At 42.2% G+C, this 21,180-nt stretch overlaps 2 protein-coding genes across 2 annotated transcripts; one reads left to right on the plus strand and one right to left on the minus strand.

The window, feature by feature from the left end:
- Positions 1-419: 419 nt before the first annotated feature.
- ALG2 (ALG2 alpha-1,3/1,6-mannosyltransferase) lies at positions 420-2,426 on the minus strand. Its single transcript, XM_050891988.1, has 2 exons — positions 2,118-2,426; positions 420-1,671 (listed from the first exon to the last, which is right to left on the minus strand). Exons 1-2 carry the CDS (start codon positions 2,184-2,186, stop codon positions 769-771), a joined length of 972 nt encoding a protein of 323 aa, XP_050747945.1. The 5' UTR covers positions 2,187-2,426; the 3' UTR covers positions 420-768.
- Positions 2,427-2,830: 404 nt separating this feature from the next.
- On the plus strand, positions 2,831-8,209 carry SEC61B (SEC61 translocon subunit beta). The gene is made up of 4 exons (XM_050891703.1): positions 2,831-2,893; positions 2,994-3,091; positions 3,461-3,562; positions 7,633-8,209. The coding sequence occupies exons 1-4, from the start codon at positions 2,891-2,893 to the stop codon at positions 7,718-7,720; spliced, it is 291 nt and encodes a 96-aa protein (XP_050747660.1). The 5' UTR covers positions 2,831-2,890; the 3' UTR covers positions 7,721-8,209.
- The last annotated feature ends 12,971 nt before the right edge of the window (positions 8,210-21,180 follow it).

A 21,180-nucleotide genomic window follows, 5' to 3' on the forward strand; every position in this document is an offset into this window, starting at 1 on the left:
TGAAACATTAAAAAAGGGGATACCATTTAAGTCTCTACAAACCAGAAACTCTCAAAGTAAAATTACATCCTTAAGCACTGCAGATATCTGCACAGACATAGAATTTCAGCACTAACGTTTTTGCCTGAGGTAGTCTGATGTCCTTGGTTTTATTCTAGTCTCAGCTTCCTCCTGCTCACACACCTGTACGCTTGTTTATGACACCCAGCGTGACTACATGATGCAATTTAAGAAGAGAAGCACAGTAAAAGGTCAATCATTTTAAAACTATACCATTCGTATCCTTAATGGTGTTGGTTTTTTTAAACATGCAGTTGGTTGGACTGTGCAATTCTCTCCATACTTCAGCTGAGATAGCTTTTACTTAAAAATTACTGATGAACATTTTAAATACATAAAAATAAAGCTGCACTTATCTGTACAAATCCACATTTTATATATTCAATCAGTCATCCAGTACAGTATTAAAGAAAACGTGCAATAATTTCCTTGTAAGTTACTGCCATTTAACTATGCGTTTTTCCAAGGCACAATACACAAAAGAACTCCTACGATGGCAGATCAGCCTACCACATGAAAATTTTAACCTTCTAATGAGACAGTGGGACTTGTTTTGCTCATTCTTTGTATCAAGTGACATAAGACAGCACAAGAAGCATAACAAGGAAATTCAGATGTCCCAGGTTCTTCATCATAGTCACAATGAATACTGGTCCCCTATACAAAGGAGAGATACAAAGCTGCAAAATATAATATGGGAATATAATTTTATTGTGTTAATCTGCATATGTATTGGTACAGCTGTTCTGTGAACGCTTCTGAAGAAAATTTTTCCATAACTCTGGCTCTCCCAGCTGCTCCCATTGTGTCCTTTAAGAGAGGATCTCTCACAATTTTTTCCATGGCCTCAGAGAATTGCGTTGGCAGAGGATCACACAAAAATCCTGTAACATTATGCAAGATTGATTCTAAAGGACCACCTGAATTAACCGCTATAACTGGACATCTCATATACATTGCCTCCAGAGGAACAATGCCAAAATGTTCATTGCTTGGTGTATAAAGCACACATACAGAGTTGCTAAAAAGAGAGATTTTTTGTTCATCTGAGAATGATCTCAGAAAAGTGACATGGTCCTTAACACTAAGCTTGGCTGCAAGTCTCCTCAGCTCTTCATAGTGCTCCACGTTTTCCAGAACTCGTTTATCATAACCACCTGCCATAACCAGGTGAACTTCATCCCACTCATGAGAATCAAGTCTTCCTCGAAGCTCATGCAAAGCTTCAAGAGCCAATGCTAGATTCTTTTTTCTCTCATACCTATTAATGGAAAGAAACAAGAACTTTTTCTTTGTCGGTATCAGGTCAGCTAGGTCCACAGGAACTACTGTTTCAAAGCTACGGATGTTGAGCGATGGGTAGAGGACATCTGGGTTTATGTGAGATAAGGACTTAAACGTGTCCTTGAACACACCGGCGGTGAACCTGCTGTTCACAACAATACAGTCTGCCATGCCAGTCGTGTACTCTTCCAGCCAGTCAAGCGGTAATCTGTAGATACGCTTTAGGAGAGATTCTCTCTTGGTCAGAAGCTGATCAGGAAAGTGACAGTAAAACAAGACCTTCTTACGGGTTCTGGCCAGTCTAAGTACAGGAATGCAAGCAGACACCTAGTGCAACCAGGAGAGAGAGAACAAGAGGAGACATTCATTATTTGTGTCAGTGCCACAGGCGCATACATGCGATTTCAAAGCCATGCCCTGAGAGCCAGTCCTTTGCCAGCCAAGTGCCTTCTCCCTCTCCGCTCCACGAGTGCGTCAAGCTGCAGCCCCTCGTCCAGGACCTCTTGCTGCGGCTCTAGATTTCCTCCCTCACCTCGGCCTGTGAGGCCGCCGAGACCCCCTCCCCACCCAGGCCCCATCAAGCCCTGGGACCTCCCCACGCGCCTCCTCCCGCCAAAACCCACCACCAGGAGAGAGCCGGCAGGGCAGCCCAAGCGGCAGCGGCCTGGCCTACCCTCCCCTCCAGCTGCCCCGCAGCACCGCCAGCATCCCCGGCTCTCCTCGGGCCTCCCCGCCGCCGCCGCGGCGGCGAACGGCCCCGACCCGCCCCGCACCTGGTCGCAGACGAAGGCGTCCGCCCGCTCGCCGCTGAGCAGCAGGACGTACAGCGCCACGAAGGCCATGCGCAGGGCGGCGCACAGCGCGTGCCCGCGGCCCCACAGGCTGCGCGGCAGCCACCCGCCGGCCCGCCGCACCGACAGCCCCCGCGTCTCCGCGAAGCAGCGCGCCGCGTCGTAGTGCGCCGTCCAGATCTGCACCCGGCAGCCCCGCGCCTGCAGCGCCAGCGCCGCGTCCACCACCAGCCGCTCCGCCCCGCCTAGGCCCAGGTCCGGGTGCAGGAACAGCACGGACGGGCCCTCCCCGGCCGCCTCCGCCGCCATGGCTGCTGCGGGCGGACCGGGGGCACGCCCGCCGGTCGGCCACGTATCGGGCGGCAGCGCGCATGCGCAGCCCACCGGCCGCCGCAGGACACGTCAGCCTTCCTCCCGGGCCTTCCCTTCCGCCCCACCCGCCGGGCGGCCCGGGCGCTTGCCTGGCGCCTCGTCCCGCGCGTCCCGTGTTCGGCCGCCCCGGCCCGGCCGCTGGGGAGGGAGCGGGCGCGACCGAGGGGTCGCGCAGAGTCAGCTCGCTCGGAAAGCGGCCGCTGCGGGAGGGGCGGGAGGGAAAAGGGGCCGGTGCTGCTCAGGCATCATCCCGGGCAGCCGCGAGGCCCCGGGAGGCGCGGCGCGGGGGCGGGGCCTGCTGCGGGCAGGGACGTGGCCGGAGCGGCCGTACGGGAGCGTGTGTGAAGCCGTGCCCGACCCCCTGAGCCAGCGCCGCCGTCGCCATGGTGAGGTTCTGCCCGGGGCAGGGGGTGGCTGAGGCGCCCCCTCTCCCTTGGCTGTGTCCGCCGCCTCTCACCCCCTCCCGGTTCTCGCCTCTCTCCGCAGCCCGGGCCCAACCCCAGCGCCACGAGCGTCGGCTCCTCCGGCCGCTCCCCTAGCAAGGCCGTGGCTCCCCGCGCGGCGGGCTCCACTGTCCGGCAGAGGTAGGTGCCCGCGGCGTCCTCGTATTGGAGGCAACTCTTCCCCCCCTCTTGTTCTCTGTACTAGGTGGCTGGGGGGCAGAGGGACGGTGCAAATGGGCTGAGCTGTGTGCTTCCGTGGGGTGTGCGGGCAGGGCTCCTATGGGTCTAACTCCCATCCTCGGTGCGCCTGGCTGTAGCCCCAGGCGGTGCTGTGCCAGCCATCGTGCCCTCTGCTTGCCTGGCTGCATAGGTTGATTCCCTCTGCTTGCCTGGCTCTACAGGCTGATGCAAGTGTCTTGCTTCTGCAGAGTCTTTTGGGGTGCTTAGTGCTAGAAGCTGGCAGACTGCTAACGTGTTTTGGTCTTTGTTTCTTTCTGTTATGCCCTAAAGGAAGAATGCCAGCTGTGGGACAAGAAGTGCAGGCCGTGCCACTTCCACAGGTACTGGTGGGATGTGGCGGTTCTACACTGAGGACTCTCCAGGGCTCAAAGTGTAAGTTGAATATATAGGTGGTGGCAGGCATGGGGGCTATATATTTCACCTGCTTATGTGATCTTTCAGTCTTTGAATTGAGAGATCAATGTTCTGGTCTGCATGGGGAAACATGCTGAATTGATGGCTGCTTCGATAGATTTGGGATGAAAGATTTTATTTAATTTAATCTTTAAACCTGGAGAGGTAGTTTTTAAAGTTATAGTGGCTTTAAAAAGGTAGGTACAAGTTATGTTTTGTAATTGCCTAGACTTACCTTAAGTGGTCTTTGAAGACTGCAAGCAATCCCTTTGAGGTTGGGAAGGATTACTTGTCATGGTGAATTTAGGCATCTGTGTGCATGTTTTTGTTCTCTTTTAATTAAAACTTTTGTTTTTTTCTTTACTAATAGATATGTTGTGATCCTGCGCCGCCCCTTGAAAACATAGTATAACTGATATGCCACATGCTTGCAGAATCTCAGGTGTTTTTATTAAAAAGGTGAAGATAAATTATTTTAGCTAAGCTTGCAAAGCGAATAGCATTCCAATACCTTGTATATCTCTGTTTTTACAAGGTGAATATTCCAAGGTTGTAGTCAAATATCTGGTGGTAGTGTCCCTTAAGCTGTAAAGAGAGCCTAAGTTTTTACTTTTTGGCCAGTTTGAGTCATTCAGATCAGTTGCCCAAAGAAGCTTTGTAGCCTAATACTTGGGTAACAAAGGTGGAAGGTGTATTTCAGCTGATGGGTACGTGCTAAGTCATACCCTGAGTGGGAGTTTGTGCTTCTTGTAGAGTTATACTTCATGGCCTCTTGTTCTTACTGGGTTGAAGAGACTCAAGACACTCAGGGATGTCCCTATTGCTTCTTTTTTCTAGAATCCATTAGTATTTTATTTTGGAGCCCTTTAAGAGGGCTGCTGCTGGCTGCATGAACAGAACATTTGGGGAAGGGCTGGTGATAGTCTAGTTAGTGATTGTTCCATGAGTAATCCTTCCTCTGAAGTTGTCGTACATGTTTTCATTTTCATATGTGCTTGACACTTTTAAAAACAAAAACTATACAGCAAACCATCAAAGTAGTGGTGTTCTGCTACTGCAGGTCTTGCTTTCTCCGTTCTGAATCCAGAGAGGACACAAGGCAAAAAAAAGAAGACGACCGTGAGCAACAATAGTGTTCTAGAGCAAATCTATGCAGATAGGCAAGGCAACTATTTTCTGTGTTGTTTGGTGTACTAAAGCTCAATTTAAAAAAATGAGTAAAACCAAACTGAGAAAAAACAGAGGTGTTCTACCATTAGGTAGATATTTTTTCAATAGACTTGTGATACAAGCTGTCAAAGCAGCTTTACCAATTTCAGTAAATATCCTTGTGAATCCTTTGGTTTCACTTTTGATGTTGAATGGCCACTCGATTGTTCTAATCTGCAATACAAGCAGGTCAGTAGATAGATTTTCCCTTGTATTTATGTTGTAACACAGTGGTTCCCAATGTTAAGGTTTTGAAACACTGGGAGTGTTTTTTTTGCAAGCTACCACGGGTAGCTGTATGATCAGGCTTTTAATGGAAGAAACAAATCTGTAAAAGTGTGTTGGTTTTACGAATCACCTGCACACTAGATGTAACATTTTCTGAACCGTGGCTTGGGAGCAGCTTTCTTGCTTACAGCTTTCCATGTATTTTTCTGTGTATGTTTTTTCCATAGCAATCAATTGTTATGATCTCTGTCCTATTCAGTAGGCTTAAAGATGAAAATGGGTTATAGAGGGCTTGTGGTTGCCTCAGTAAAGTGCTTCAGCCAAAGTTGTTTTCAAAAATGGTTGTGATCACTACTGCATAAAGCAGTGTGAAAGCTTAGCCTGGTGGCGAGGGTTTTTTTGTGTTTTCTCATGTTGTTTAAAATATGAGCTCTTAAAATTACTGTAAAAAAAAACATAAAAACACCTGAGAACAGGTTATTTCATGCTAGTTATGATCAGGAGAATTCCGCTCTAGATCAAAAGTTTTATGTTTTATATTGTGCATAAATATACCTCTGATGCTTCAGGTATTTAGCGTCTGTACTCAACAACAGAAATAATAAATATGTTTAATAAGCAAGTTTGGTTCACCTCAGGAAAGTCCATTTATCTGTAGTACACGATGCTACAAAATATATATGTCTTTAAAAACAGTATTAGCAAAAGGGAGCAATGGCGGATCTTGTTGAGAGCGGGATGTGATATTTTTTTCTCTAAAAACTCAGGTCGAGCATCACATACTTTGAAAAGAAGGCTAAACCCACACTTGTTGCTCTTTCTGTGGCACTTGGTACCTGTGGTTCCCTTATCTTGTCTTGAGCTTTCTTGGTTAAAGAGCTACAGGCACCTCTGGAGCCATGATAGAGAATCAAATTGGGCTTGTGATATAATATGCAGCCTTATGAAAGGCATTCTGAGAATGCACAGTACTAAATCTTTAGAGGTGCCTGAATCGGGTTATTTATTTATTTAAACTGCGTGGTGGGCTGAGAAGGTTCAGATGTACAGGGGAGAATTGCAGGGTTTCAGCAGGTTGTCTTTGGGACTGGAGGAAATGAGATACACATGTCAGTATTGGAAAGCTGATTATTCTGTAGGGGGATCAATGTCATCTGCATGTTTAAAAAAAACACCAAACACACAAACAATCTCCCCTGTTTATTTCCACGTTGGTCTGTTCTGCTTAGTGGTGCTCCTCTATTCCTGCGCGCCTTCGGCAAAGAGTAGATTACGTATTACTACTACTAAAGGCTCAAATGAATTAAATAGTAATTCAGATACGGTTTAAGGACTTTGTGCACCTGATATCATTATGATTTATATTATGTAGGACATAAACTTCAAATATGTATAAAACACTGGGGATTGAGAAGTACATTCTGTTGCTTAGTGAAAGATATCCCTTGACGGGGCTTGCTTATGTAGTCACTGTGTGTGCGGACTTCTTTATTGTGCATGTTTTGTCATTGGTTTATTTGCTAAATGCTTTATGTCTGTGTTCAGGGTTCTCCATACCCAAGTAAGGCTAAGTATGATAGATAATAATTGAGTTTTAAAACTCAGTGTAAGATTACAGTTGTGAACATTTGAAGTACATGGACCATGATCTCATAGAAAAATATGTTAGTAAATTGTTTCAATCCATTTTCAGTTTCTTTTTTACTTTGTATTCAAGTAACATTTACCTGCTTATAAAAAGTACCCTGGAGGGTAATCCCGGCTGGATGACAGAATTCATGGTGTTTCTCCCACTAGCAGGTTGAAAATCAGAAATGAGATTGTATGAAGTGAGTGGTATGAAGCAGTGTTGAGTACGTGTAATTGTGTGTGTAATAGTGCGAGTAATTGTTGTGTCTCAGAACAGCGTGAAACAGCTGATTTAGTCTCTCAACACGCACCCTAAGATTAAATTGGTTTTTAAAAACATCACTGTACAGTTTCTAAACAATGTATAAAAGTGGGAAGGAAAAAAGTTAAGAAATTTGTTAATTTATACATTTTAGGTAATGATTTAATGATGGAGTTAACTTTGACATTCTGTGTATCTTTTTCAAGAAAACAGAAGTCCTCATCTCTCACCCACTGTTGCCATTGTTTCCAAATGAAATAAAACCTCTGAAAAAACAGCTAATGCGAATTTTATGCCAAAATTTTACTAGCCGCTAGAGGACTCTGTTGGTTTTTGTATCTGACTGCATCTCTGCTCAGGTGGCTATCTGAGTAGTAAATACAGATGATACTTTTCCGGAGATTGTTTTCACAGCGATGAGTAATAATGAACCATTAATTACTTTTTAAATAAGTGGGGGTTTTTTGTTATTATATTGTGCTTTATAGTTACATAACATTTAGGGTGTGTAAAACTGTATATTTAAAAACATAGGGGCAGCAGCAGTTTTTGATAGAGATGGCTATCTCATTTCTGTGTACTTTAAGGTATTTCTATGGGAATGGAATAAGAGTTTTACAATTGCTTATGAGTTGATGAGTCCACTTGGCTGATAATGACCAGCCTTTGGACAAAGCAGACTTTTTTTTTATGTTAATGCTTTTTTTTTCTTTATTTTTAGTGGGCCTGTTCCAGTTTTGGTCATGAGTCTTCTTTTTATTGCTTCTGTGTTTATGCTGCACATCTGGGGTAAATACACTCGTTCATAGACTCAGCTGCCAACTTAAAGCATACATCTTGGACCAAAAATATGGTGGATCCTGGTTGTTCTTGGAAAGAGACTGGGGAAGCTTCCTATCACCTGTTGAAGTCCTGTCAACTTTGGCTCTAATACTGAATGAATTTCTTAGTTCGCTATTTGGGCAGGTTTAAAGTCTGTCATGGGTCATTTTATATTTGTATCTCTACACTTAGAATACAGGTATTGCAATAAAAGTTGTATATGGAAATAGAAACAGTCTTAACTGTATTTTTTCCTCCTATTCCAAAGTGCCACAACTAAAACATCATACTTGTGGTTTTCATATGTAACCATATTTCTGAGCAAATGCCGTTTGACAGTTCCAACCAGATTCTTCTATACTGTATATTGCTGTATAATTTTATGCCAGAAGATCTTTTTTTGTGAATGGGAGAGGCAAAATCAGGTGCACAAACATGCAAAGGTAACAAACGTGTTTGTTGAAATAAAGCTGAGGTACACTAGCTGAGCTGGTCATGTTCTTCTGTTAATTCCAGAAAAATAGCTGGATTTATTTCATTTATTTGCTAAATGCAAGTTAAACTTTACTTAGTGCTCATTATACATAAAAGTATATAAGTATGCTTGTTTTTCAAACTGCGCTTGAGGAACAACATGAGTTGGTACCTAACTTATTTTAAAAAGAATAATTGCATGGCTGTCAAAGACATGTTTCTTCTGCAGGTCCAGACTTTCAAGGAGACTTAGGGAGGAAAATGGAATGGGAGGACTGGAAAAGCAATGGCTGCATTTTAACAGGACATGCAAACAGGCTGAGATACAGCTAAGTGGTTCTTCAGATAATTACTCCGGTTTGCTTCTGGGTGGTGTTCTTTATTTTCCTTTTGAACAGTCAGACAGCTTTTCCTTCCCTTTTTAAAGGTACATACATATTGGTGCATTAGCGTTTCAGTTGTTCAGTTCAACCAAATCAGGCCTTTCCATACAGTTGGATAGAATTATTTTAGCCTGTTCTTCATGTTATGATTCCTGTTTGAATATTGGCTGGTAATGGGAAAACAATATTCTTGGTTATGAGCCGTGATACAAGTGTTGACTGCTGACATGTTGTAGAAGCTTCTCTTACCCCTCACCTTCCTCTAAAGCAATTCTTAAAGTATCATTACTTCCGAAAAGAAACCGTTCAGAACAAAAACAAGAATAAGGAATGTGGTCTCAGGGCTGTAAGGATAATTGCTTTGAGCTGTGCTTATGCCATAATACCTAGTGTAAATGTAGAGGGAAAGATAGAAGACTTGGAGCAGAAACTGAAAATTGTCTTACAAAATGTAAAGGTAGGAGGGTTATGTTTTCAGAGGATTGAAAGTTGAGGAACAGGGAATTCCGGTGACTCAAAGGCAGTGGGGTAGCAGAATACACTAAAGCAGTGGAAACTGAGCCAAATAAATCATGTGTCAAAGGGAAAAGGATCTACAAGTCACTGCTCTGCATATGGCAGGGAAGTAAAAACACAAGGGAAAATGAAACAAATAGGGGGATTAGCTCACCACTTCAAAAGGCAGAGGTAAGGATCTCTTATTTAAATGCTTTGCCTAGCAAGAAAATGAAATCTGTACAGTCAGTGATTTCATTTTAAGGAAAGAAAGAAAATGCTAATAAAAGACCAAATGCAAGTCAGTTGTTCTACTGACCATGTGGACGGACTGTGCTGCGACTTAATTGGTGGTACTCAAAGGGAAAGGAATAATGTACTCTAAAATCGTGTAAGGGAAAGGAATAATGGGTAACAGTAATATCTGAGTAGGTAACCTCTTCTTTACACTTGATGATACGGTTTTCTAACACAGCAGGAAACCATTTTCTTTGAAACACTTCTGGTCCCTAAAAGCTGTTTTGCCACATCAAATAATTCCATTTAAAGCCTTCCATATTTTTGCTTGTCTGGTATCTTGCTGCTTCTAGAGACCGAAATCAGCTACGAACTCAGAAAAAGAAAAGGGGCGGGAGGAAGGCTTACTGGTGTACAGCCTCCATTTAATTCAACTGAGTATAAAAACGTCAACTATTTTGACAGTGCTGTCCTTGATTAAATATTTTGTTTTCTAGAATGGCCTGTGTCATAGATTTTTGCATACACTGTCAAAGAGTCTAATGTCTGGTTTTGCACAAATCACTTCCCACTCCTTCTTGGCTTTGTATTTTGGAAGCATGAGCTTTCCTATGGTTTAAAAAACCTTGCTGATTTAATTCATGAAAGAAGTGATCCTTTAGTTGGATGCAGCTAGCTGAAACATCCATAGCTTGCTTTGACGTTCCTTGTACATGATAAAAAGACAGATTCCTCTATTGTATGTTTCCAATTTGCGATCATTTTAATGATTAGAATAAAAGTGTTAGATATTCATGCTCATATTTTTAGTATTTTGTGTACGTGAGCTCTAGTGGATTCTTGCAATTGATGTTTATCAAAACTTCAGCTCTGCAGAAGTACAGATAAAGAAATGCAGGTTGCGAAGACTTACCAGAAGTTTGGCTAATAATGAATGTGAAATTCTGTTTGGCTTGGGTGAATAAATTGTGGCCATACTGATAAAGAGTAGCTAATCTATAATACAGAAAACTAGTGTCCGTCAGTAATAGGTGGAAAAGAAGAAAGGATGGTCATTTGCAAAGCTTCATATCGGACAACTAGGAATTAGTAAGACACTGGATTTTTATGCCTACTTGTATGTGATTGAAATAAAAGCTTGGCTGAGCTGACTGTTAGAAATTGTAAATATCTTTATAGTCTACTTAAGTGCTACAGAAGGCTATAGGTCCACAAAGATCTTTACTTTGTCTCCCTAACAATAAAGGTTCAGGAAATCTGGAAGCACTTACGTTTCCATGGAAGATATGATAAAGTACTAGTATCTTTTATTCTTGACTTAAAAAAAAAAAAATTGCAACCTCATGCTCCATTATTCCTCAAGTGAAGAAGGGGTTTTATAAGGAAATGATCCTGTTGTACATGAGTGTATCTGGGTCACTTAAGCTTTCCCTCCCTTCCCAGCAATAGATCTGAGTATGTGAGCCAACTTCAGTCCGATTTAACAGAGGAGTAGAAGCTGAAAGACACTGTTCTTGAGGATTGGATGGAATAGGTAGCTGGTGGAAGAAGGAGACTGTAGAAGTTCCCTCTGAGCAAAAGACTCTCACTTTTAACTTGTTACCTAGGGAGAATAGGGGGAGAGCTAAACTTCTTAAATGCCTTTATTATAAGAAAAGCTTTAATCTTTGCCCTTGCACCGTTTTGCACACTGAAGTCAATCACCCACAAGCTGTGGATCTGTAGGGATGGAGGTTTCATTAATTCTGATGTTTCAGAACTACCTTCTACTTTTGCTGTCTGTCCAGGTCTACTACACAAAACCAATCTTTTTTTTTTTTTTTTTTTTTTTTTCCCTCTAGGCTTCACTATTTGCTGGTATCCAGTTGGTTACATCCAGGCCAACCTTTCTTGTAGTGTACATATAGCATGTGAACTCCTCCCATCTTTTCCCATCATGTCACGATAAGTACTGTGCCTCTGATAATCACTCACAATGTTTCTCATTCTTGAAGGGACCAAGGAGAAGGGCAGTTGTTTGAGTGCATAGTTCATGACTGGCCCATACATACGCAACTCTTGCAGCAGAAGGATTTTTTTTCTTTTACCGCATCAGACTCTGAATTTACCCTCCAAGAAGAAACTGTCAGCTCCTCCCAATGTCTCATCTATCTCCAGCTGTTTCTTAAGCTCTCTGAGCCTATCAGACATAACATAAACTAGTATAAGCTCTCTTCAGTACTGTTCACAATAAGTTATAATGCCTTTACTACAGGCATATATATATCTGTAAAGATACATGCATGCATATATGTATGGTCGCTTTATCAGTTTAGAAATGCAAAAGGATATGTCTCTGAAAATGTACGATGGTACACCCTTATTAGACTGCACCGTGACAGCAGTGCAAAGAAGCAAACAGAACAGCTTGTGTTCTCTTCCTCAGCTGTGTTAGCTAGAGATGAGTGGATGCTATACTGAGATCATCTGGTGAGGGCTAAATGATTTTATAAATATATTAATGGATCCTGTGAGGGGCTTGGTAGAAAAAATTGTCTTTTTTTTTTGGTCTAGAAAAAGAGATGCCTCTTCTTCAAAGGCTAACTTGTTATATACTTCCAGCTTTGATAATAAGGCTGCATTGACATCCTCATATTAGCTGTTCATATAAATGTGTTTCATAGAAGGCTATGTTTTGTGGACTTGGCATTGTTAGTAATATATTAAGAGTATTAATGATTCTTAACTTGGGATAAGCTATAAGAGGGGACTGTCTGCCTTTTGGGTTTTTTTTATTGAGGCGAAAATTGTATAGCATTTGTGATTTCTGCTTTGATTTCAGAAGTTAGTGAAAAGAAAGGCAGGCAAAGCAAGAGCAGGTGTGAAGTTACTGAGTACACCTCATCCCTGACATGTATTGTGACCTTCTCTTCTTCCTTCTATATTCTAGTTGTCTCTTTTTCTCTGGAGGCTGCCGATTATACTGAATTGTGCCATGTAGTAGGATAATGCTCTGATAGAGAGATGTGGCAGGTGGTAACAATAGTGAACAGAACAGACTCATTTTACTTATGACAAAATCCAAGTTCAGATGTGGATCACCACAGATTTGACACCTTTATCTCACATTTGGCTGCAGGTTGCAAATAGTTATCCTTGTTTCTTATTTTGAAGGATTTTTCACACAGCTGCCTTCCAGAATAGTGTGTGCGATTTTTTGACCAACCAGAAATGGAGGAATTCTTTGAAGTTAGACTATCATTTTGTAAAACAGAACTAAGCAAAACTTTTCATGCACTGCCTCCTCCAAAGAGCTGTTTGTCTTAATATTAACGAAGTGAAATTCTAGCTAGTTTAGTGTGATTTTTTTTTTTAGTTCAAGCATTTATCACTGAGCAAATATACTGACCTGTTTTCCTCCTCTGATACTACAGAGAGATATCAAATAGAATTACAAATGCTGCGGAGGTAAGACATTATCTCAGTGAAAAGCTTCCAAAATAAAATCAGAACTAAATTTACAGTCAGTATGCTCCAGTTTCAGAGGGGCTGCATCCCCAACATCTATTAATTATCAAACACCATTCCGTAAGACCTTCTTCCAAGTTTATTAGGTACTGTTCTCATTGTTCTTCTGGTAAGGTAATATGAACAGAACCTAAAGCAATGTTGCCTTACATTCCCAAGATTGACTGGTAAGTAATGATGTTACTCCTTTCTCACATAAAAGTACCATGCAGTTAGAGTACGGTATATGTTGTAATCAGTGGAGGACAGCATATGTGTTCCTCACCTCAGGAAGACATCTGTGAGGGAAAAAAACATAACAGCATGATACAAACTGCTGAGAAGTTTGCAAAGGACCAAAGTATTGTAATTGAGTGTGAATCTGAACCTGATGCAGTTGTGGGGCTTGGTAGACCTAGCTTTCTAATTTTGTTTCATTGTTGTTTCCATGCTCCTTGCTGAAAAGCTTTTTTTTATCGCCTTTTATGGTGTCTGGGCATGATTAAAAAACCAAACATAAAAACTTTACAGAAGGTTGAAAACTCATGCATGGAGGAACTCACAGTGGTGCATACTAGAATTAGAGCCTTTCTTTCCTCTGTTCCAGGTGGAATTAAATAATACTAATCCCCCTGCTGTCTGCATGCAAAATTACCTAATGACAGAATTACCTTCACTGAATGAAAGAGTTTGTGGAGGTAGAGTATCTCCCTGTTTCTGAATGGAGAAAGAACCTCACACCACCTGTGGGAAGAAGAAAAATGTTTTTGCTAGTTCTGCTTCCAAGAACATTTTCTACCTCCAAGCTGAAATTATTTCTAACCACGTTCTGCCTCATGGCAAACTCAAGAACAGAAGAGCATCAGATAGGGCCTCTTGTCTTGGACCATTGCATGAAGATTGACCACTTTGAGGGGAAAATTTTTCAGTAAAATGACTTCTTGCAGCAAACCTTGTATCAGAGTTGTTCAGGCTGTTGTGGCTATGGCAGTGTAGCTTCTCTGAAAAAGCATCTATGTTCTGCAGAAAGCACAGAGGTCTTTTATTTGTCCTGGTGTCCAAGCACAGTAGTTCATCTGCAGCTGTTCCTTCCTCATATTTAAGGAACACCACTACTTCATCCAGTGATAGCCCTTTCTCCCCACTTTTTCCTGACATTTCTTGAGGATGGGTAACTTGATAAACTCCGTTTCTCTGTGTGAACGACACAGAAATCTCGCCTCTCTAAAGGGAGATTTAACTTTAGATTAGTTAACTTTAGATTTCTGCAGTGTAGCTGCTAATAGTTGTGCGCCTTTTGTAGTCGCTGGTGACAAACCTGCATTTCTAGGGTTTAGTTCTGCTAACCTGTTTTAGTGTCAGCTGAGAAGGTGCTGTGTAGGTGCCTGTTGCTCCAGGCAGTTGAAGAACTGTGGATGGCAACTCGGAGTAGTTGGAGCATTTGTCAACATTGTAGGTGCCAGATTGTTTTAGGTTAAATCCAACCCTGCATCCCAGCTGCTGCTGACAGAGCTACTGATCTTTAACTTCATTTTGGTGATGAAATAATCTGAGAGTGTACAGTGGTGATGAAACCCAAACACCTCATGAAGTCATGCTTGGGAGGTCACAGTCATCAACAAAGACTTTCCAAAGAGCAAAAATTTTAGCAGCACTGTGATCCTTGAAGAAAAAATAATTGGCAATTCAGGAAAGCACTTAAAAAAGACAGTAAGTCAGTAGATGCTGCTGGAGCATGTTTTTTCCATGTGGGTATCACTGAACCATTTCATTTTAACTTGCTTCGTGTTCGTTGTGCCAATACAGAGTTAGAGTCTATCTGCTAGTGCCTTGCCATCGCTAGGCAGCGTTTTATGCTACGTACGGCAACTGAGTCACCCCTATGCAGTGGAAAAAAAACCAAATTGAATGGATATAAATTTTAACTAGTTTTAGTCTTGTATCAAAATAATTGGGTAACCAATGAGGAATGAAAAGAGAACCTCTTAGAGAAATGTTAGCAAACATTTTGTGTGTGTGTGATGGGCTTGACTGTCTCATAGTGAAGCTAATGGGAAAGCTGCTAAGCACCTGTGTGAGGAGGATGAGGCAGTTGTGGGTTTGTGTCAAAAAGAAAAGTTAATGCTTTTACTGTCCACTTTCTAAGCTTTCTCTTTACTGTAAACCTGAAATGAATACCCAGGAGCTATACTGATTATTAAATTCAATTTGATTAGAAAAATAGATCCTCCTTGTACTTAAGGTAAGGAATGAGCTGTAAAACAATGTGCTTCCTCCAAAAGATTGCCTTTTTTATTTTTTTTTTTTATTTTTTTATATTTGGAGCATTACAGAGACCAGGAACAAGAATGTATTTCGTTGAAGTTGCAGGCACTGGGCAGATTGTGACAGAGTTTATGGTGTGTGGTCTTAATGCTATAACGCTGTCAAAGCTGGGTCCCTGACAAAATTGTGATTCTACACTTTTGAAATATGCCACAAGTGACTGATAGAAAGGTTCGCTTCAGAAGTTAGATGATACTTGTACCTGATGACATCAGAAAATTTTTAGAAATGTGAGTGTGTTGGGAGCTTAAGACACAACCTTGACATTCAGAAATACTGGAGTATTTTTTAACCTCTCATGGCCTTTATTAGCATGTCATGTGATGTTTTCAGTCTTTTTCTTCACAGATCATTAAGACAAGTACCATACCATAATGTTGGGGAATATATCTGTAGCTTGCCTGTGGGGTGAACTTCTGCCCAAATACCAGAGGTAGGTGGGTAGAGCACAGGTCGCTAAGGGTGCCCATGCATGGAAAGGGTAGGCAGTGCAGCTTTGGGTATGTGTACTGGCAACCCTGTGGGATGGAAGGAGGAGGAAGTCAAATGACAGAAACAGAAATCACTGCTCCACCTCCTCCATACTCCATTGATAGCAGAGATGCTGTTTGTATGCTTTTGTTGTCAGCAGACTTCAGCAAACTTATCCAGTACACCCCAAGGACAAATCCCAGTAGTTCCGTTCCAGAAGCCCAGCAATGGTTTCTTCTGACCAAATGTACTAGCATTTTGACTTCTTAGTTAGCTGAGTTAAAATATATGTATGTGTATTTGTCTGTATGGCATTAGACTATTTGAGGAACTAGTCAATTCTGTAACGAGGAAATTCTTCTTCTCACCTCCAGATACCAGCAGGAGGAGGAAATTGTGAATGCTGCCGATTTGTTCCTGCGCAGCAGGTCAAAACCTGCCCTGTTAAGTCAGCTTAAGTACTATCTTCAGTGAAGCTGATGTTTCAGCACTATGACCTCTTCTTTAGCTTGGTCCCTTGCAGCCCTTCTTTTGCAGCTGTTCCCTCAGGCTGTGGAAGAACTGGGTTCCAGCATAGTTTTATGCTTTGGAACAATGGATCTTGAGACTCAAATAGAGCAACGGCCATAAGCTGTGGTGCATCACACCAGATCCGGCTGCAGTGCAGTATGGCTCCCCCTTGACCCCCAGGGTCTGCCAGCAAGGCAACAGAATAAGCTCTGCAGACCTCAAGAACACTTTTGGTGAAACCAGGCAGCCTTCAGAAGTGACTTGGCAGGAAAAGAAAGATGGCGGTAGATGTCCCTTTCTGCTTTCTGAGGGTGTAAATAAAGACTGAAAATTTTTTTTTTTTTTTAACCTCCCCCTACCCCTTTCAACCTCTGGAATCTGCTCTTCTTCTGCATTAGAAATTAAGGCCTCTTTAGCTAGGCCTTTTCATTAGAGAAGTAGAGAAATTACGAAATCACAGAGTGTTAAGGGAAAATGGAGCAGTTCTGTCCAAAAGGATGACTAGAAGATGTTTTCTTCCTTGAAAAAAGCTATTTAAATCAACAGCTAATTAACATCTTGATGAAGGATGTTTTCATGTTCAATAGCTTCAGCTTTTCCTGTCTCTACTACATTCTCAATAAATAGCCATGAAAAGATAGAAGGTAGTTTGCCACAACTTACAGTATAGGGTAGATTGAAATAAAATAAGCCACATCTTCCCCTAGAGCGTGTTCACATACAAGAAAATAAAAGTCTTCCTCCTAAACAACAAAGTTAGCATTTATGAGGATCTGATGCTATTATAAATTCATGATCTTTTCAAAAAGTAATCTATGAATAAAAATCATTAAATTTAATATTAAAAATATATTTTTAAATCAACTTATCAATGTTTAACTTTTTATAATCTCAAAACAATTGTTTTTTAAAAATTCTTAAAATTTTTTGTTTTGGTCAAAATTTAAATGAAAAATAATTGCCAAATGTCAACATTTTCCATGAACAGGAAATTCAAGTTGGAACCAGCACTTAACACTAGGTAGCCATGACAATGTGAAATAATATTGGAAATATGGGTATAGGTCATAACAAAATGTACTTTGAAAGGGACTCCTGGACGTCTGTGGTCCAGCCCCCTGCTCACAGCAGGGCAAGCATCAAAGCTCAGTCAGGTTGCTGGGGGCCTTGTCAAATTGCATTTTGAAAATCTCCAAGGAGGGAGATTTCAGAGTTTCTCTGGGTACCTGCCCCTGTGCTTAACCACTCTCTGGTGAGGACTTTTTTCTTATATCCAATTAGAAGTTCCCTTGTTTGACCTTGCAGTGATTGCCTCTCATCGTTTGCTGTGCATCGCTGAGAGGACTCTGGCTCCATCTACTCTCTAACCTTAGACAGGTGAGGACAGCAGCTAGTGTTTCCCCCTTAGCCCTCTTGAGCTAAACAAACCTGGTTGCCTCTGTCCCTGTATGTCATGTGCTCCAGCCCCCAACCATCTAAGTGGCCCTCTCCTAGATTCTCCAGTTTGTTTCTTTTGTACTGGGGGCACAAAACTAGACACAGTATTCCAAATGAGTGTCAAATAAAGGAGTATCTTTAGGATTAATTCCCTTGATGTGCTCTTTGTGCATCTTGCTATATGGTTAGCTTTCATCGCTGCAAGGGCATGCTACTGGTTCATGTTCCACTTGTCCACTGGGACACCCAGGTCCTTTTCTGCAGAGTTGCTCTCTGGTGAGTCAGGCTGTGTCTTGTTGCATGGTGTTGCTCCATCCAAGATCCAGGACTTAACATTTGTTCTTCTTGAAGTTCAAGAGGTTTTTGGTGGCTCATTTCTCCATACTGCTAAGGTCCCTCAGATTGCAGTGCTATTCTTCAGCCTAGCTACCACTTTCTGAAATTTGATGTCCTCACAAACTTGCTGAAGATGCAGATAATGAGACCAATTGCCTTCCTGCCAGGAGCACGAGAATGAGTCTGCATCACTGCAGGTTTACTCTAAGCTCCTGTCCCTGTTTTTGACCATCCTCACAAAATCCTGGTATGTCTGGGCTTGTGTGCAAGGCTGGAATTGAGATACTGGTTTTCACATAAGAGCAGGCTCTAGCCCCATGCTCTACTTTGCATGGAGGATGCAAGTGAAAGCTGAGACGTGCTTGAGAGTGCCTTCCCAAAATTCACTAGGCACTGTTCCCAGGCCGCCTGCTTGTTCATTTTTCACTCACCACCTGTGCATTCTGCTGGCTCATAAACGGATTTATATGAAGTTCTTACTTCTCAGTAGCCTACACCATTTCTGATATGTGTAGGTCTCACACAGACCATCCTAGAAGATGCCTACAACATGTACTAGGTGGCCAGAATGACACATAAAAGTTAATTTCTGGTATGATTTCGGTAAAGAAGTGTGCTTTTCTGAATTTCCTCTCAGCATTCCCAGTGATCCCAGTAGAAGGAAGAAAACTGCTAAATATATACTTACCCTTTATTCTTTCTTCCCTTGGACTAATTCTCTGAAAGGAAAAGGGACTCTAGGAATACCACTGTAACCATCCTGCCAGGCACTTCTTTGCCAATAAAAAAGGGTTCAGTCTCTAGGATATCTCCCTAAAATGAGTTAAAGCCGCTACAAGCTGATATCTGCGTGTCCAAGTTCTCTGGTGGACAGCTCCTCTTCCCTTTGTCTGCACAGACGCAGATTTTTAGATAACTTTACCAGTGGCCCTGTCCCCCATCCCACTTGCCTGCTCTCTGGCTTAAGAGCCTCTGGCAGGCTCATTGTTGGGATGAAAATCCTGGTTCTTTCTCTTGGGAGCATTTGTCCATCCAGAGTCTCAGGGCTGCATGATCTTCTCAAGTAGACAAGATGCTAAGAGCTTTGAGGAAGAACCCTATTCATGTAATCCCAGGTAATTGCCAGTGCTGACCAGCCAGGTCCCACATAGTGGCTGAAGTATGGATGTTTTCCAGGGAGTTTGGCTACAGATGTCTGGATGTTTACACCTGGCTCATCTTTGCCATATAGACATCAAAGCCTAGAGGGAGAAAATAACACCGATGCCACAAAGTTCACTTTCCCTGCTCTTGCAGGCAATGCAACATAAAAGCATTTTATAAACTGATCAAACTCCGTAATTTAAGATATATCAACTTCCTATGTCTTGTCTGAGAAGTTACACTGGGATAAGTGCAGCAGTTAGCTATCTCCCTATGTAAAAAGACACCTTTTAGCAGTGAGGTTGTAGGCGTAGTCATGCCAGGCTTTGTAAAATCTGTAGCTGATTCACAGGCTATGTAAATATGCCTGTACTTTAGGAAGATGGTATTGATGTAAGGAAGTGTATTGCCTTGCCCCTACAATGCATGAGCATCAAGTAATGAAAAGCTGATATCTTAAAAAGCCATCTAATCACCACGTTTAGTAGAAAAGTGCTGTGAGACAATTGTATTAATGCTCCAGAACCTGTTCCCCCACCATCTACTATACAACAGTGGCTTTCAGATAATGCTAAAGTTGGGAACAATACTGCTGTTGATAATTTATGGATCAGATGACAAGGAACCTTGTCATAAAAACTGGCATACATTCCCAACATGGCATCCTATCTTACCGTAAGTGTCTTTGTGAAGTACCTGGCTGTGAAAAAGCTGCAAAGGCAGATTAAAGTGGTAGAGTGATGGCACCGCAGGCTCTGGCATTCCAGGTGTAACTCAATTATTGTAAACGGGCAAATATATAGAGTCAAAGCAATACTTTCACATACAGAATCTCATTTTTTCACTGTGCATTTAACACCATCAGATCCCAGACTTGAAAACGTTAATGCCTAATTAGCATGCCCATGCTAAACATTTCCAGCACCTGCCGTGACAGAAGAGCTTTCGTGCAGTGCTTCCCTTCTTACTTTTCACTTCTCACCCTCACTTGATGCTGCCGGGTAAAAAACCCGTAGCACAGTCTCCCTAGAAGACCATTAAGGTGCATCAGAAGACAACAGTCTCTCATTCAGAACTGGAAATAAACTTAAAATAAAAGCAGACCTACATTTTGCCTTGAAATATCATAGTAAAGAAAACATAATACTCTGAGATATTATTAATTCCTAAGAACCACTAATACTGACTAGCTATCAGTAACAAGCACTACCACCATCATTTCTTTATTCTCTCGGTTTGCTGCCTTCAAGTTTTGGCCAGACTAATCCCTGAACTTCTTTTCTGCTTTACACAATCGTATGGCTTCTGCTCACCCCCTGCTCTGATATGCTGGCTAGTTGCAGTTGCTACTTTGTAGGAGATACATCATTCATATGTAGCTCAAGTTCATATATGGGATATAGTTCACTGAAGAACTGACTTGGTCTTGGTCTTGGTCTTGGTCTTGGTTGTGGTCGGTCTTGCACAGGCACTGTCTCCTTTTGCTTGCTGAGAAGGGCAGTAATCACAGGTCTTGTTCTTTGTTGCTGTGTGTGGGATAAAGCCATTTACATCTGAGCAAAGCCAGTGCTTTGCCCACGCTTTCATTTCTGCACTGCGTCAATGCCACTCCCGATTTCTTTGTGTATGTGCCCACCTTTGTTCGTTGCCAGAAAGCACTGCTTGGGTTTCTGCTGAGGGGATCTAACGTCATCCTGCCTTTTCGAGGAAAAATACGGCTTGAGATGAAAGCGTTGAGTAGGTCCCACCCTATCACACCTGCTTCTGCAACTGATCCCAAGGCATTAGGGGATGTGTTCTTTTGTCACGTTAATGAAGAAAGAATAGTGTTTGTCTCAAGTCAGACTTGCTGAGTTGTGCTGAACTTTGTATATATGTTTCTTGTGAAATGTATGCTGTCCTTGCATGGAAGCAGTGTGGAAACTGAAGAATTTAATCCTCTCCTCACAGCAATTCAGTGACACGGGCCGGGCTAGCATTCAGGATTTCCGGGGTCCTTAAGTTACAATTATTCCTCTACATAATGCTGTGCACTTGACGTAAAAGTATAAAGTCCATCTAATAGGAGTTGCCCATGCGTGAGCTGTCAATACTAGGAAATACAGGACAGTGGCAGCACAGCTCATCAGTTTACAGCAGAGATTGGCCGT

The sequence above is a fragment of the Gymnogyps californianus genome, chromosome 2 (genome assembly GCF_018139145.2).
Source record: "Gymnogyps californianus isolate 813 chromosome 2, ASM1813914v2, whole genome shotgun sequence".
Classification (NCBI taxonomy): domain Eukaryota; kingdom Metazoa; phylum Chordata; class Aves; order Accipitriformes; family Cathartidae; genus Gymnogyps; species Gymnogyps californianus.